The sequence below is a fragment of the Hirundo rustica genome, chromosome 6 (genome assembly GCF_015227805.2).
Source record: "Hirundo rustica isolate bHirRus1 chromosome 6, bHirRus1.pri.v3, whole genome shotgun sequence".
In the NCBI taxonomy this organism is placed as follows: domain Eukaryota; kingdom Metazoa; phylum Chordata; class Aves; order Passeriformes; family Hirundinidae; genus Hirundo; species Hirundo rustica.
The window spans coordinates 12464422-12480299 of NC_053455.1; the positions used below are offsets into that span (position 1 = coordinate 12464422).

Consider the following 15878-nt stretch of genomic DNA (forward strand, 5'->3'; position numbering starts at 1 on the left):
TGCCTGGCAGCTGCTCTGCACTGTACATGTCACCTGCAGCACAGGTGTGCTGGGATTTACACTTCTGTTTTTCTAGTGAGTTACTTGAACAGGTTAATGGAGAGAGCTTTTCTTATTCTTGGAGATCAAGAAATACCGTCTCACAAGCCACACTGCAGTGGGAGGAAAGGAAATGGAGATAAGGGTGTTACTATGATATGTGGGATTTTGTTGTTGTTTTGACTTCTTTTGCTTTCTGGAGAAGGACATGCTGTGTATTTCCAGTTGGAAAATGATATGTTTCTGACGTTGCTAACCCATCAATACTCATCACTCTCTCCATTTTCCTTTCTCTGAGGAGAAACGACTCCAGTTTTTACTTTTTTTGATGCAGCTTATGCTGTGATGTTTTGTTGGTGTGGCCATGTCAGCTGGAAGGTCATTCTCTTGGCTGGCATCATTGTGCTGGCAAAAATCTCTGGCAGCAATTCTGGCAACCCACAACTTTTGTTGCCCTGGTTTGTATTGTTTGGGGAGAGGTTTTAGCAAATGCCACTACCAGAAAAGACCACTCAATCCTGCTCTCCAGGGCTGGTAGGTGTCTGTGGTGTAGCCACAGCGGCAAAGACCCCATAAAGCCCGGTGGGGATGGCGTGTGAGCCTTTCTCACAGGTGTAGCTGGTTTCTGGAAGTTTTAGTTTTGGTGTAAAGAAGATGAATGAAAGCTCTGAGAAATGTTGGGTGTTGGTTTCTGAGAGCTTCACAGGCATCCCTTCTGTAGTTTCACATTCCTCAGGGAAGAATTGCACTGAGCTCTGCTGTGTGCATGCATTTGGTCTGTGCAACATCACGTGAGTGAAGTCTTGATTTTCCTCTGTGCCATTGTGGGAAATGCTCAGAAGAGCTGGCGTTAACCTTTCCTTAGTGGTGTCTGGTTGACTGGGCAAGGGTACTTTCCATATTGCTAAGATATAATCCCTGAGGTGGGAGACCATATTTGCTTTCCATTCCTCTGAGCTAGGAGTGTCCAAGCACAAAATAGACCCCTTAAACCACTTCACACTGCCCCTTGAACCAAAAGGAATTTTTAATGCTACACTTTGCCCTTAAGGTTAGAGAGACCTGTATTTACAACATTTAGGAGCTCCAAAGGTCAGTTCTGTGTAGTTTCATAACTAATGCATACATTTTAGAAATAATAAGGGTAACAAACTTCTGGCCATTCTTTCACATTATTTTGCATTTTCAGCTCATTCTGTACACACGTAAGGGTTGAGCACTTTTAGCTGAAATTGAAGTTTCTAGGCTGTGTGGACTCATCACTTTTCTCTCTCAGTGTGACTAAGTACTGTGCACCATGGGTGGCTGTCAGGACTCCTTTTGTTTTATAGCCTCTGCTGAGCTGTGTCTACCTTTTCCCTTGAGAGGAGGAATGCCAGAGGCATTTTTCTGTTCAGGAATGCTCAGGGCACATCACAGACTTTTGTTTCAAAAAGCCCAGCTTTTAACAAAGCAGATCCATTGGGCAGGTGAGGCTCTAAGTAACTGGACATTTGATGATGAAGTCCTGGTGTCTCTGACAGAAAATTTCAAGTCCCCTGGTGCAGAGCAGAAACGAAAAAAAATTCTTCTCTAGGGAGTGACAGCCCTTGAGATTTATGAGGAACATAAGAGTATTTAATTAAAATTGCCAAATAGACTTCAATAGCACCAGCACTTCACAGCAGTTCAGCCTGCTAGCTGCCTGGGATTTGGAGTATCCTTGGAAGATCTTTAGAGCATCCCTAGAAGTTCTTGAAAGCAGTTCTTTGTCTTACTTTTAAGAAACTGCATGCTTTTCCTGAATTAAAAGAAGGCTGCAGCTATAGGCTTAATAAAGTGATAGTAGGCAATGCCTGTAACACTGCTGTTAAAGCAGAGCTGAGGTGTTTGAGCAAAGAACTTCCATGGTCACAGCATCTGCAGGCTGCCACAATTCTTAGGCAAATGGGATCTTGGCACAACCATGCACTCAGCAGGCAGTTTCCAGCATATTGTTCTGAAAACAAGGGGGAAATCTGGACCCCGGGGCCGAAAAGAGCCTGACAATCCTTAGCACTGCAAAGAACAAAGATGTAAATGCCATTCAGTGGAGAGCCTGATCTCTTCCCAAGGAGAAGGAAGAGAAACTGCCCACAATGTGCTCGCTGGCTTCAGGAGAGTCAGAGTGCAATTTCCTCCGTTGTTTTATTATCAGCCGCTTCTGGGCCAAGTCTGCCATTAACAGCTCCTGCTTGTGGAGTTTCCTCTGGGCTCTCAGAGCTGCTGTAAGGTCTTGGCATTTGGGCCTCTGTGAATTGGCTCTGGAGGTTTGTCTGAGGCCATGGCTTGTGCCAGGAGCACTGCACACGCTCACCACGACAGGAGCAAAATTACAAACCTGTATGATTTCCCCAAAGTCTACCTATTGTTTGTGCGTGAGGAGGATAAGTATAATTGCTTTAATTTAAAGTCTCACAAGGGAAATTGAATTTTTTTTTTTTTTTTTGTAATACAGAGCAACTCAGACATGTAGGCTTTCCAGGCAGTTGGTCCCCATTTAAATTCAGAATACTGAAAGGGATGTGCCCTCAGTTACTCTGTTACCGTTTTTAGACGGTGTTTCAATGTTTAGCTGCATATTAATTTTAAGTAATAAAAATGGAGATTCGTATTTGGGGTCTCATCCAAATATTCCTTGGAAGTCAACGGTGAGAATTCCTACAGGACTCCGTGCATTTTGGAGTACAGCTCTTGAAGAAACAGATTTTCACAAGACCTTCTCTCTTGAGACCAAAACTTTGATATAGTTTTGAGAATGCACTGCATTGCTTACATGTGTAAATGCAAAATATGGTAACAGAATCCCTCAAATGTTGCTTTCTTAGCTGTGGAAGCAGAATCTTAAAAAACCAAAAATGTAGCATGCAAAACCAATCAATGTCCAAGTGTGTTCCATTGCACCTCCTTCTTTTATAAATTGCAAGGACAAGACTGATCTGACCAATTTGCTATCCAGTAAGCTGACCTGAGATGTAAGTAACAATATATACTTATTGAGTAAAATGCTTTTCCTCCCCAAATGCAAAGTGTATGATTTTATAGGAGCAGTTCAAAATACCTTCAAGCCCTCTAAGACAGTGGAGTTCCTTCTGTTTGCTTTGGACATCAGGGGTTTGAGCTGCCACCTACCAAAATAAATATTCTCTTGCATTCATGCACTTCTAAAATGTGCAATCGATGACAGAAATGAGCTTTTGCAACTTGTAAGAGAATCTGGGTGATGTATTTGTGTCCTGGGGGTTGTCACTTGTGGTATCCAGGGATTTTATGAGAATGTAAATAGAGTTCCCTAAAAACCTAGGAAATATAATTCAAAAGATTTGGATCCAGAAGCCGACTAACAGATAGACAGAGACATACTGAGTTAATTGAGTCTTACAAATTTGAGACCATCATATAATTTCTTGCAACTTAAAAATTTGGAAGGGCTGGAGCTGAATTTCAGTGTTTGAGTGTCTGTGAGAGAGATGCACACATGCAAAGCTCTGTCATGCCCCATTTGTTTCTGTTGTGGGTAAGCAAGAACATTGGGTTTAATGAGGCTCAGTTTAACCTCCAGCTGTGAAATACAGGATTAGTCATATCCTGTGCTTAACCAGCTTTGTAATAATTTCACTAGATTCCACTTTTTTTCTCTGTATGAGGACAGGGCCAGGGAAAAAGCTCTTAATTGCAGTTAGATCAGGCTATGAAGAAGCAGCTTTCTGCATCTTAGAAACATGCGGGGAAGTTCAAAGTACACAGAGTCTCAGCAATCCGTCCATCTGAGAAGTACTGAAAAATGTCTTGAGGGGAAACTATGCAATAACTGCAGAGGCTTAAAAACAGATTTTTCAATGAGTGAAATGCCAAATTCAAGCTCAGATCAAGAAAAATTCAGAGTCGGATATCTGAAAACAACTTGGGCAACAATGGGAAAGATGTTAATCATTCATTGCTTTGAGAAAGTAAAAGCTTCTTTCCTCAGAACTGTATGTTTATGCCAAGATTTTCAGTTTTGTTTTTCATGAAGCCAAAAATGCAAATATAAACCTTTATAAGACACTTTTAAAGAATATCCAGATTATCTCAAAAAAAAAAAAAAAAAAAGAGAGAGACTGGCAGTAACTGATTCGCTCTGATTGCTTGAGTCCCAGTTCAGCAGAGAGCTTGGAACATCCCAGTGGTCCTCCAGAGGAGAGGGACTTGGGTGCCCAGCAGAGCCCTCAGTCACCTGGTGCCCAGCATGGGCTAAATCCTGCAAGGGACCTTTGCTGATTTATTGGGAGAGGTTTCATGTCTTTATTTTTCTCATTCCCCACTACTCTGTTGTTTTATGGGATGTGGGGAGTGCCTTGAGGGCAGCCCAGCAGTGTTGATGTGGCTGCCATTTTGGGAGGAGGTGCAGTGGTTCCCTTTAGCCTCCCTTTAGCCTGGAGTGCAGTTGACAGGAGAAAATGAAAAGTGACTCCAGGAGATGATCTCCATATCAACATCTACTTCCCTGCAGGAACTGGGGCAGCATTCTGTAGTTTCTCCAGTGGCACCCCTAGTAAAGACACTGATTTTGGTTCTAATGAGCCATGATGGGCTCTGTTAGTCTGTGACTGAAACCAGACTTGGGCTGCACCAAATGCCAATGGCTGTAACTCCATTTGGCTTTGTTAACTATTGAGCTGCATTTCTATTTGGGTTATAGGCTGTGATACTTGGATCTCTCGGCCGTGCCAGCTCATATTTCCTCTTGAGCAAAGCCTGCCAGTGGTGTGATTATAATTATATACTGCAATTTGGTTTGAACTGATTATCCGAGTCTCCTGTGTGTTATGGGCTTGATCTTTCTCTGCAGATCTCAAACAAGAGGACAAAAATACAGACATTCTTGAATATTAACATTGTACTGATGTTCCCTACCTCAGTTCTACAGAGAATGGAGAGGTTTGAAACCTGCACTGCTTTTATACCCTGTACCCCACTGAGATACTTATAAAAGTCTTTTTCCAAGAGTGATTTTACATGGTAAAATCCACTAAGCCTCTTACTGACTGTCTCCTGCCTTTCCCAAAGTTGTTAGCTCCCCGAACAATAGAGAATTCGAGCTATCACCAATGCAACCAGGTGAAATCTGGTTGCCCCTCCAACTTCTGTGAGGGGGGAAGTCATAACCTAGGCAGAAGTGGGGATCCTCATCCCTGTGTTACATTTGTGAGCGGCCGAGATCCAGCCGTGGCACAATGCCCAAACGCATTTCCAATTCTACATGAACTACTAAAAATGGATTTACTGATGGAACTGGCTGAGGCTGTGCTTGTGACTTCCTGGCTGAGTACTGAAGAAAGAATCAGGCAAATAGATGTCTTGACAGACCCTTATCCTCTAAAGCCTTTGTCACCTGTTCAAGTGATCCCCAGATGTGCTGCATGTACAACAGGGATATGAACCAGTGTGAAGGAATTTAATCTCCTGTCACAGGAAGCTCATATTATTGCATGACATGGAAGATGTTAAATAGTTTTAATCTCATCCCTTAATTTTTTTTTTCCTTATTTGCAGAGTTCTTTCAAAATCAAATACGTTGATTTTTTTATTGCACTCTCATGTGTGTGATTTCCAACTTGCCTGATAAACGCTGCTGAAGCTAATGGGACTCTTCACATATACTTAAAGTCAGATACGTGCTTTGCTGAGCTTATTTTTGCTTGAATATGTCTTGTAGTGATAACTGCAATTACTGAACCTTAATTCAATTATTTGCTAGCTTTCACACAGTGCAATTGCCCATCCCTCAGATTCCTGGTGCGTGAGACGCTAAACCATGGATTAATGAGATAAGGGGGAAATGTTTGTGTGAGATCACGTGGTAGGGGATGTTCTCTGGGGCACAAGGCTGCCTGACAGGGCCAATCCCTTGTGGTGCTGCGGCCACAACAACCACGGACCATTGCCCTGCTGCCCCTGTGAGAGCTGTGCAAGGCAGGTGCTTTGCACCTCCCGCACCTTATTTGAGACGTGTTCCTGCTTTGCTTTAGCCCAGCAAAATATCCCTAAGGCTGCCTCGGGCCGGGTTGTTGTTACAGAGCTGCGCTGATAGTGCCATTGACCCCTGCAGGTGTGCAGGTAAAATGCCTGTAGCTGTGAGGAAGAGTAAGGTGATCAAGCTTTGTCAACTGTTTGGGGGATCACCATGCTCTGAGTCTGGATAATAAGATATTAATGTTTGTGCAGATGGGTTCTGCAAGGCTTCAGTCGTGAATATAGGGAAAGAGGTTGAAGTTCAAATAATAATATTTTCTTACCAAGTGCTGCATATAAGACCATTTGGTCACCTGTGGTAAAGATAAGAGTTTTTTTCAAGATAATAAAATAACTTTATTTCTGTTAAGTTTCCACATGTTCTTCTGTTCCCTCTGTTCCCTTCTAGCTGACTGACTGCAACAGCTTGCCACAAAATTTCAGTAAGGTAGAGAGAGCTAGTGCATCCATGAGCAGCTTTTTGGAACTGGGGGGCTGCCTTTTGATACTGCTGCTAGTTGTTTAGGGCTCTGATTGCTTATTCTTTCACTTGCTAATGTTGGTGATTTCCACTTTTTAATTATCTGAATGTATTAAATATGCCAGTAATTTATTTTTATTTTCATCCTGTACTTGTGCAAAAGACATTGGTTAGTAATATCTGTGTTTTTGCCTGGTTCAAATCAATGCCATTTGCCTACGTGAAGAGAAGTGTGCACTTTCAGCCAAATTACTACATGAAATAACAGCAAAAGGTTTTGAGCTAAACCTTCCATTTAATTACTCAATTGCAAACAATGGGTTGTTGAGTGTCAAAATTGAGGCAGTTTCAATTACTGGAACAATTATGGTTTAGAGTATTGTTGCTGGTAGGTTAAGAATTTATATTACAGTGACAGACAAGTAATCCAGGTAATGGACAGTGCAAGAGTCCATAAAGATGAAGGCAGACTGACATAGTAGGCTGAAATAAAATAAAACCTTTGGGTTTTTTTTTTTTTTTGTTTTTTTTTGTTTTTTTTTTGTTTTTTTTTTTTTTTTTTTTTGTTTTTTTTTTTTTTGTTTTTTTTTTTTTTGTTTTTTTTTTTACCTCTTCACAAATGTATAAAATCAAAAACCAAGGTCTCAACAGAGTTTTCCATCTTATATCCAATATTTATGGGGTGAAACTAAAATCTGAAGTAAGATTTTTTTTTTTTTTTAAATATAGACTTTTATTTCCCATATAGAGAATTACCCAAATCATAAACCAAAATCCTTATGGGCTTACGTGGTCAGGGTGTGATGCCCTTGTCTTATTGCTGGGGACCAAGTTCACTCTGATGTTTAAATGGTGGCTGAAGGAAATCCTGTGCTTTGTAAAAGGTGAGGTAGCCACTGAAAAATGGGATTTGCGTGTCTATCAGGGGGCTGGGTGATGGTGCGGCATAATAATTTGTCCAAAGAAAATCTTCTGGTGTCAATAAGGGTATGTTCTCTTGTCAATATTGAGTTCCTTGCAGTATTCATTTCCATCTAGTTGCACTTCATGCTGTTACATAATTTCTTCTAAAGTTCTGTTGAAAGCAGATATAATATTAATACATTTAAGCGGCGCTGTGTGTAATCTGCTGTCTCTTGAGCTTAGTGCGAGTGGGTCTGCGTTGTAGGAGAATGAAGGCGATTATTAGAAACCCTCGGAAATGACAGCCCTTTGGGAAGTCTGCTGTCAGGGACTCATGTTTGCTCGATCCTCTCTGTTCTGGATGCATTTTGCCATCCCTTTATACTCCCCAAAGGTAAACAAAAAGGGGCTCCCCACCTTCAGTTCGGTGCTTTTTTGTGTGTTTTTAAAAATGACTTGTGAACCAGGAGAGAAACTTTTCATAATGCAGGAGCTTAGAAATGAGTTACAAAGAGGTGAAGAGAGCTGTAGTCCCCAGGTGCCTCCAGACCTGCAGAAGGAGGCTGAGGGTCTCTAGCAGCTCTTTCTCACATCTACCAAGGCTCCAGATATGCTCAGGCACAGGATGCCCATGTTTAGGCACCCAAATTACTCCCAAATGAGCCCACAGCCCACAGGGAGAAGGGAAGCTGTGACCCTTTGTGAAGGTTTTAGTGTTTCCACAGGGCACAGGGTCAGACTGATCATTTATGATTAAATACTTTTTTTAACCTCTTTTCAGCCTTCATCTGTTACGACTTATGCGAAAGGAGAAAAAAGTGTTTTCAATTAAAGGCTACTTATGTAACGACCCTGTTTTGAATGCTAATTCATGAATTACTGGGAGCTGACAGTGCTGCTTTATAATTTTCCTCAGTCACTTCAGAACATAATTCTAATTGAAATCTTTTTTTTTTGCTAATCTCTAATAAATGCTGAGAACTTTCTGTCAAGTGAATTTCTGTCTTTCTGTATTTAATTTATGTTAAGAACAGTCCATTTTGTTGCATCTAAATATTTCAGAATTAAATATTTGTCTCCTTTTTTTCTCCCTTTCAGCAAAAGTAACACTGAAGGGTAACAGAAAAGACAATTTGTCTGACTTGTCTCTTAAGATTTCAACACTTTATCTTCACAGTTGGTCCAACATGGCCACAGCACTGATCTGACTTCACTGGACAAAATTGAAAGGAAAATAAATTTTTCTTCTTAGTACTTTGACCTTAAAATACCACAAACACCATCCATCTTCTGGTGTTATTTGTGTTATTTTTCAATTGAATCACTCAGCACTGCAGGTCAAAAAGTCAGAGGCCACCATTTCTTCTCTTTGCTAGCAGGATAGAAAGCTTTGATAGGAACAAGTGTTTGCTGTTTTTTCATTGTTTTGTTTTGGCTATTTTTTTTTAATGTAATTTTAGTCTTTGGTAAGCACCAAGACTTTAATTTCTATCTCAAGCATTTAAAATTATACATTATTTGTTATGAAAAATACCACTTTCCTCCCATCAAGTTGCATCTGTAATCAAATTGCTTCTGTTTTCTACAAAGAAAAAAAAAGTTGGGTTTGCAGTCTATTTTTACTAAAAGGCTTGATTTGTTGGCCCTACTCTTTTCCCATTGGTAGGATTACGCCAAACTCCCTTCCCTGGTGGGAGGGGCATTCATAGCAGGCTGACAAAGGTCTTGGGCTTTGGTCCAAGAATCTTTTGGGGTCACTCTTAAGTCCTGCCTAGTTGAAAATTTTATCAATAAATGTTATATCTTTTTTTTTTTTTTTTTGAGTACTGAAGAGTGATTTTCTTGGAATGACCGCTGCAGGGTGTCAGTGCTGGCAGCGTGTGGCACAGGTTTGTGCCCCAGGCGAGGGCTCTGGCTCTTGGCTCTGCAGGCTTGTCCCCATGCCCATCAGCTGGGGAGGGGAGGCAACACTGTGGAGAGAAGTGCTGAGTTGGACCAGGGCAGATCTTTTGTACTGCTGTGAAAGTCAGGATTTTTTTTTTTTTTTTAACAGTGGATGAAACTAGGGTTTGAAAAATATTCCCAGTAAGACAGCGAGAGCCACTCTGGTGTAGTCAGTGGCCAGTTGGTGTTTGCTGGGGACAAGTGTGTGTGTCTCCTGAGCTCTCACTTGGTCTCCTTTGCTCTGTCCCTCCTTCTGTCTCTGCTCCTCAGCTTAGGGAACATTTCCAACAAAAGTTCTGTTGAGACCGCATGCTTCCATGGAATTTTACTTCAGATCAAAATGATTTTGCTGATAAATTCCTTGAAACTATAGAAATGTGAAGTGATTTTTCCTGAAGGATAATTTATTATCGATATGTTACCCATTAGTTGAGATAATCTCCAGCAATGATGATGAGCGGAGATGATCAGGGATTCTACTTTAAAAATGTCTTTCTGACTAGAAAAGCAATTTGGGATCCACTTACATCTCAGTAATGAAAATTCGGTGAGGTAATAAGAGATTTCATTTTGTGAGTGAATAGACAATGCAAATACCAGGATTTTTAATTTAGGTTTAAGTGGAATAATGGCTACTCATTCTGATGCATCATTAGTCATATCGCTTTTTAATAAGGGATTCGCTTTCTTTCCCTGGTTAGCTCTAACACTGATAGCAGAGCCCAAGGAATGTGCAAATGTTTAGGGGGATCTGTTGAATATCTGTCACTGCACCATTCTAATTTCAAAAAGGAAGAGAAAGCAGTTTTCTTTCTGTGTGAAAACCCACACATTTGCTTTTAGTACAGGGAAGATAAATAGTGCAGGGCTGTGATTGGTAGCCTGTTGTAAAAAACCACAAGCAATTAAAGTAAGATACATTCCCAAATAACTTCTAGAAAATATAGAAGGAGAATTGCATTGAGTGGAGGGCTCATGAAAGGGGTTGGCTTTATGACAGACAGTGGGAGGAAAAAGTTTACTCTGCCCATTTCTGACAGGGTTGTCTTATAAATAATGGCAGGTGAAGACTCTCTTTGCCCTAACAAACCCACTCGCTGCTCCAAACACCTCATTCCTCTTCTGGATACATCTCTGCTCAGCATTTTTATTTCTTAGATGTTTTTCCTTGTCCTATTTTTTTTTCTCTTTTTCCTTTATGTTCTTTAATTAAGAGCTTGTTTTGATGTTCACTGAACTCAGTGGGAATCTTTCCATCAAATTGCATGCATTAGGTCAGATTCATAATCAGCAGCCATTGAAACAACCTAACAATAGTTTTGTCACACACTAGTGCAGTCTTAAATGGGATTTGCTTTAAAAAAAGCAATAGAACTAATCCATTATGAACACTTGTTAGAGGTGAGTTTTGACTGTATCTGTGTATTTACCAACACAATTTCAAGCAATTTAAGCCACATTGAAATGAATTCAGACTTTTTCTACAGGCAGGAGCATAGGGCAGTTAATTAAATCAATTTAAACTAGTGTGTTTATAGCGACATCAGTGTGATACTGGGTGTTGTTGGGGCTTGGGTCTGGTTATCTTCCTTCCTTAGCTGGACAAAGCATTTTGCCTTTCTATGAGGATGAGCTGAAATGTGATGAAACACGTGGGGACTCCAATGCAGACCAACCCATTCAGATTTGGGGCCAAGACAGAGTTTCTGGGATGCACACAAATGCCCACCAAATCTCTCTTTCTCAGGCCTGTTTTTTTTTTACATTTGTGGTGTCTCCCACAATCATGTGGTGTCTTGCAGGTCTCAGTGTGGTTTGCAAAAGTCTGAGTAACCCAGGGTCTCTAAACTGCTGAGGCAACGCACACTGTTCTGGAGCGAGAAACTTCAGAGAGATCTGCAAACTCTGGGGTCTCCAGCACAAAGAGACAAGCTCACATTTTGGCTCTGCTGTTTCATTCTGCTTTTCCCTTGGCCACGTGAGTGCCTCTTCATCACAGATGTCAGGGAAGAGAGCCTGAGCTCCTGAGCTGACAGCTGAAAGGAGAGGGTAGCAGGGTGTCAGGACGTCTCCAGGACGTTGCTGCGTCCCCACGCACACACACGAGCAGAGAAGAGGTTGCACACATCAGGGCCAGGGCAGCACAACCAGCCAAGGTGAAATCCTTTCAGGGTAACCACCAAGAGACATCACATGATTGGGACACTGCCAGTAAACTGAGAATCTTCTTATCATCTTCCTTTGTGACCTGCTAACCTTCCTTTGAAATGATATACCTCCCAGGAATAGTGGAAACTCAGTTCTGCAGCAGTCACTTTTCAGCTTCAGAAGGAGTTATCTGCTTCAGATCTCTCTCTCTCTGACTCTCTGTTGTGAAATGTGAAAGAAATACAGGCCACGTCTTCTCTCTTCGTAAATTCAGGGGAATCCCAGATATCTGATATGCTGAACTCATTCTGTATCACTTGATTCCATGTGAGGCACAATAGCAGATTGGGTCATACAGGACTAGCATCCATTTCTCATTATGGCTTTCTTGAGAACTGCCCTTCTCTTCACAGCTTATAAAAGGAAAGTTGATAGGGTGAGGCCTCCAGAATGGTTGTGAAAGCATTGGGTCACTGTAGAAGTTTTAACCTATGAAAATGACAGTTTGAAATGAAACAAAAGCTGAATGTCAACTAAAACTAAAATAGGCCACGTAGCTATAAGAAAATATTTCTTGACACTGATGGAAAATAATGTATCCACTCAGAGTGCATCAATTCTTCTCTTGGGGCAGGAAATGGAAATGAACTTTCAATATTTCCAGAGATTTGTGCACGTCAACAGTCTCCAAAGTCTCCATTATGTTCAGGCCTTTGGGTTACTGTGAGGTTTTTATATACAACTGAGTTGATTTATGAGATTCCCTGTTAAATTTTATTGCTCCAATGACTTTTCTTTGGTTCTTTTGAAGTAGAAAACATCATTTCTGTAGCAAATGCAAGTCGAAAGTCTTAATGGAGCATAAAAATCTGAAAGGTCATGATTTTTTAGCTTTAAAATAGAGGACAGTGCGCTGCTTGATACTCTTAAAATATGAAAAGTTAATGAGGATGTTTATTGGTGATAAAGATAGACTCTTCTCCCAGTCCTTTGATTTTGGCTACTTGTGTATTGGCTTTTTCTGGGTGCACTTTTATAAATGAGAAACACTTCTCATTCTTCACATTTCAGGATCACAGAGAGAGTTAGAAACACAAGGCAGAATCTTTATCCCAGGGAGATTTTTCAGTACTCCTAACACCCAGTGCTCCTTCCCCTGTGAGTGCAGACTACTGGTGGCATTTATTTGGTTTCTAGGGTTATATAGACTACTTTCATTTATTTCACCATGTTCAAGACCTGTGGGTACAAGCAAATTTGTAAGCAAACAAGAAACTGTTCCTGTCAACACACCTTTTGCAAGCTTGCTTTTGTGAATCCTAGTAGCACTGCTTACAAACCCTTAATCTAGAAAATGTCTCCTGGTGTGGGGTTTTTTTTGGTTAGGTTTGTTTGTTTGTTTGTTTGTGGATTTTTTGCTGATTTTGATTTAATCTGAAGTCTTAAAAATATTTTTATGTACCTCTTAACGAATGCTTTTATTGAGCATGTAGGAACTTAGGTAAAAAAATGCCTTCCTGCTGTATCACTTAATGCAGCAGACCTTGAACAGTTCACCTCCAGCTGCTTGCAGGTGTTTTCTCTAGGACTGGGCACGGAAAAAGCATTTTATTTTTTATTTTATTACAGTGCTCGCTGCCACTGTTGGTGCAGGGAGAAGTAATGAGAACAGATCAGGGGACAGATGTGTTCATGGGAAAAGCCAGGACATCAGGAGAGGCACAGCTTGCTTTCTTCTCATTCACATGGGCTGTCCTGTTTTCTGTTGTCGTTGCAGCAGTCCAGCACGGGGGACCTGAGGACTCTGAGGAAAGGATTGTCCCCGTACCACTCTGAGTCACAGCTCTCGTCACTGCCACAGTACCAAGACGCCCTGCAAAATGTAAGAGACGTTTCCTTACCTATACAGGCAGAGCCATGGGCTTCCCCAAAAGTGGGCATGGCTGGAGGGGCAGGTGAAGATTACAGGGGAGCTCTCCCAAGTGATTGTTCCCCCTGAAGCTGGTGGTGCAAACTTGTGGCTAAAACCTGCAGTTGTTGGGAGGATGGGGAGCTCCTGGAACATTAATCTTTGCCTGAATTTAGTTCATCAGCTTCCCAGCATGGGTTTTCAGCCAACTGACTGTCACTGTTGTGAGTCTTTTAAAGCTAGGGTGAGTCTTGTAACACCTGCATCTTCTTCTTGGTAAGTGCCCTGTGCCTGCAGCAAAAAGGCTGGTTGTGGATGAGGCTTGCCAGGTGTCTGGCACTGCATGGACAGGGTTGTTTAGTGAGTAAGTTCTTAGGTTTTTCTGTACCACAAATGAGGTTTGTGCTTCCTAAAATTTGCCTGCATTGCTTCTCAAACCACAGAAGATTCTTGACTAAAGCCTCTTGCATAAGATGGAATCTGTGCTGCTGTGCCAGGGCACCCATGTGCCAGGCATGGCTGAGGATCCTGAGCCCTGCCTTCCAGATGTTTCCCTCACTGCTTGGGTCTCTGTGTTTGCATGGTAATACTGGTTTCCAGATTACAGGAGGAGTGTAGAAACCATCAGAGAGTCCTGGTGGGAGTGGGCTGCGAGTGTTACGAATGTGAGCAAAATCCTGATGGCAGCACAGCTGGAGAAGCTCTGTGCTCCATGTCTGGGACACTGGTCAGCAGTGCTGCAGGTCCTGTAGGAGCAGTCATGTGTTGGCTGCTTGACTGGGAAATAGTCATTCTGTAGATTTACTGTATCTCTTACAGTCGTAAAGAAGGGCACGATAATAATTTAATAAACTTTACATAAATAAAACTCAAGTATGGAGGCATATCCCCTTCCTATCCCTGCTAAATGGTAGAATGGATGGGGATGCTTCAAGCAAAAAAAAGGAGGATAAAACTGTCCAGGTGAATATTCATGTTTCTAACTTTGTGTCCCACGTATAAGGACAGGAGACTTTATAGGGAGTACAGAGAGACTTGAATCTGGAGATGTTTGTCTGGGTGTGCCAGCCTTACAATTTTGGAGATTTTGCTTTGCTTCCCTGGTGCTTAGGCTTTTGATCCCCACCTTAGTTCCAGGTTGGTGACACTCAGTCAGCCTGTGCTGGTTTGCCCCAAGGACTGCTGCTAACTCATGATTTTATGTTCGTCAGTCAGGCTGGGATACATCCAGCAGCTCTCTGCAGAGGAGCTGTGCTGGGATGGGAGCTGCCAGGAGAGTTTTCAGCTTGAGCATTGGCCCCCGCAGCTCACTGGGGCTGTGCGAGGGGTGGTGGCAGATGGTCCTGCCTGCTGGAGCCCTTCCTGGCTACTTGTCCCTGTTTCCTCTCCTTCCTCAAGGAGGAGATGGCACCTGGTGTTTATGGAGAGGCCTGGGTGCTGTGCGACATTTGCTTTCATCTGTGTTCTGCCTTCTTTACAAGAATTTGATAGAGAAAAAACGAAAACAGCTTTGGATCCAAATCCACATTGTCTGAGATACTTATGCAGCCGTTTATTTGCTTACCCCTAGTGAAATCCCTTTGGTCTGTGGCTTGACATGATATACTGTTTTTGTGATGAAGGATAATGACCACAAATTTGTGCAAATGTCTTTGAACTACTTGAGCATGCCCTGAAGTGGACAGACATTTAGATGTACCTGAGTTTCTCCGTGGCTTTTTTTTTTTTTTTTTTAATAGACAGCAGGCGTGAGTTTGTGAGAAATCATTCTTCTTTGTGCTTGCACAAACCTCATGTGGGTGAGTGACGGACAATTGGTGTCAGCTTCAAAGCTGTCACACCTGTTCAGGGTTTCATCATCGGCACTGCCCGTGCTACTCTTTGGGAAGCTCCTCAGCACGTCCCTGGCTTTCACACAGCTAACCAGCAGGACTCCAGCTCTCCAGGGCTCTGGCATACCCCAGTTAATGACACAGCTGGGTGTTTCTAATGTGTCCTGGATCAGGGACACGGGTGCAGGCTCCAGATGCAGAAGCAGAAGACACAATTGCACTCTGCGTTGGGATTCACGCACATGGGTAATTATAGATTTGCTCTGTAGTCTGCAGTGGTGACCGAAAATCCAGGAGCGGCAGTCCTTGGGGTTAGTGTGGCCTCCAAGGCCCTGGCCTTTGCAAGGGAGGGAACTGACAGCAGAGTGGTCAAAGGGAAGGAACTGACAGCAGGGTGGTCAATCTTCCCAGCTCTGGGAGCTGCCACCCAGCCCCATTTCATGGAGTACCAGAGGCTCCCTGTGGCCTTTGGGAGGTGTGGGTGATTTCCTCTGGCTTGGACTCAGAAGAGGAGACAGCAACAAGCTTCTGGTGGGACCTGCCGTTTTCCTGGGATGAGACTAAGCTGGATAGGCTGGCTCCATTTTTCCCATTGCCAGCAGCCTCCAGG

General features: G+C 42.4%; 1 protein-coding gene across 2 annotated transcripts in view; it reads left to right on the plus strand.

Annotated features, from left to right (window-relative positions):
* The window catches only part of CCDC85C (coiled-coil domain containing 85C), a 109581-nt gene that overhangs the window by 70388 nt on the left and 23315 nt on the right, over positions 1–15878 (plus strand). Inside the window, exon 3 of one of the 2 annotated variants that reach the window (XM_040068145.2) lies at positions 13305–13409. The exons of the other annotated variant lie outside the window; for it this stretch is intronic. Within the exon in view, the coding sequence (XP_039924079.1) occupies positions 13305–13409 (105 nt within the window). The remainder of the gene's footprint in view (positions 1–13304; positions 13410–15878) is intronic. 2 annotated transcript variants of the gene reach the window in all.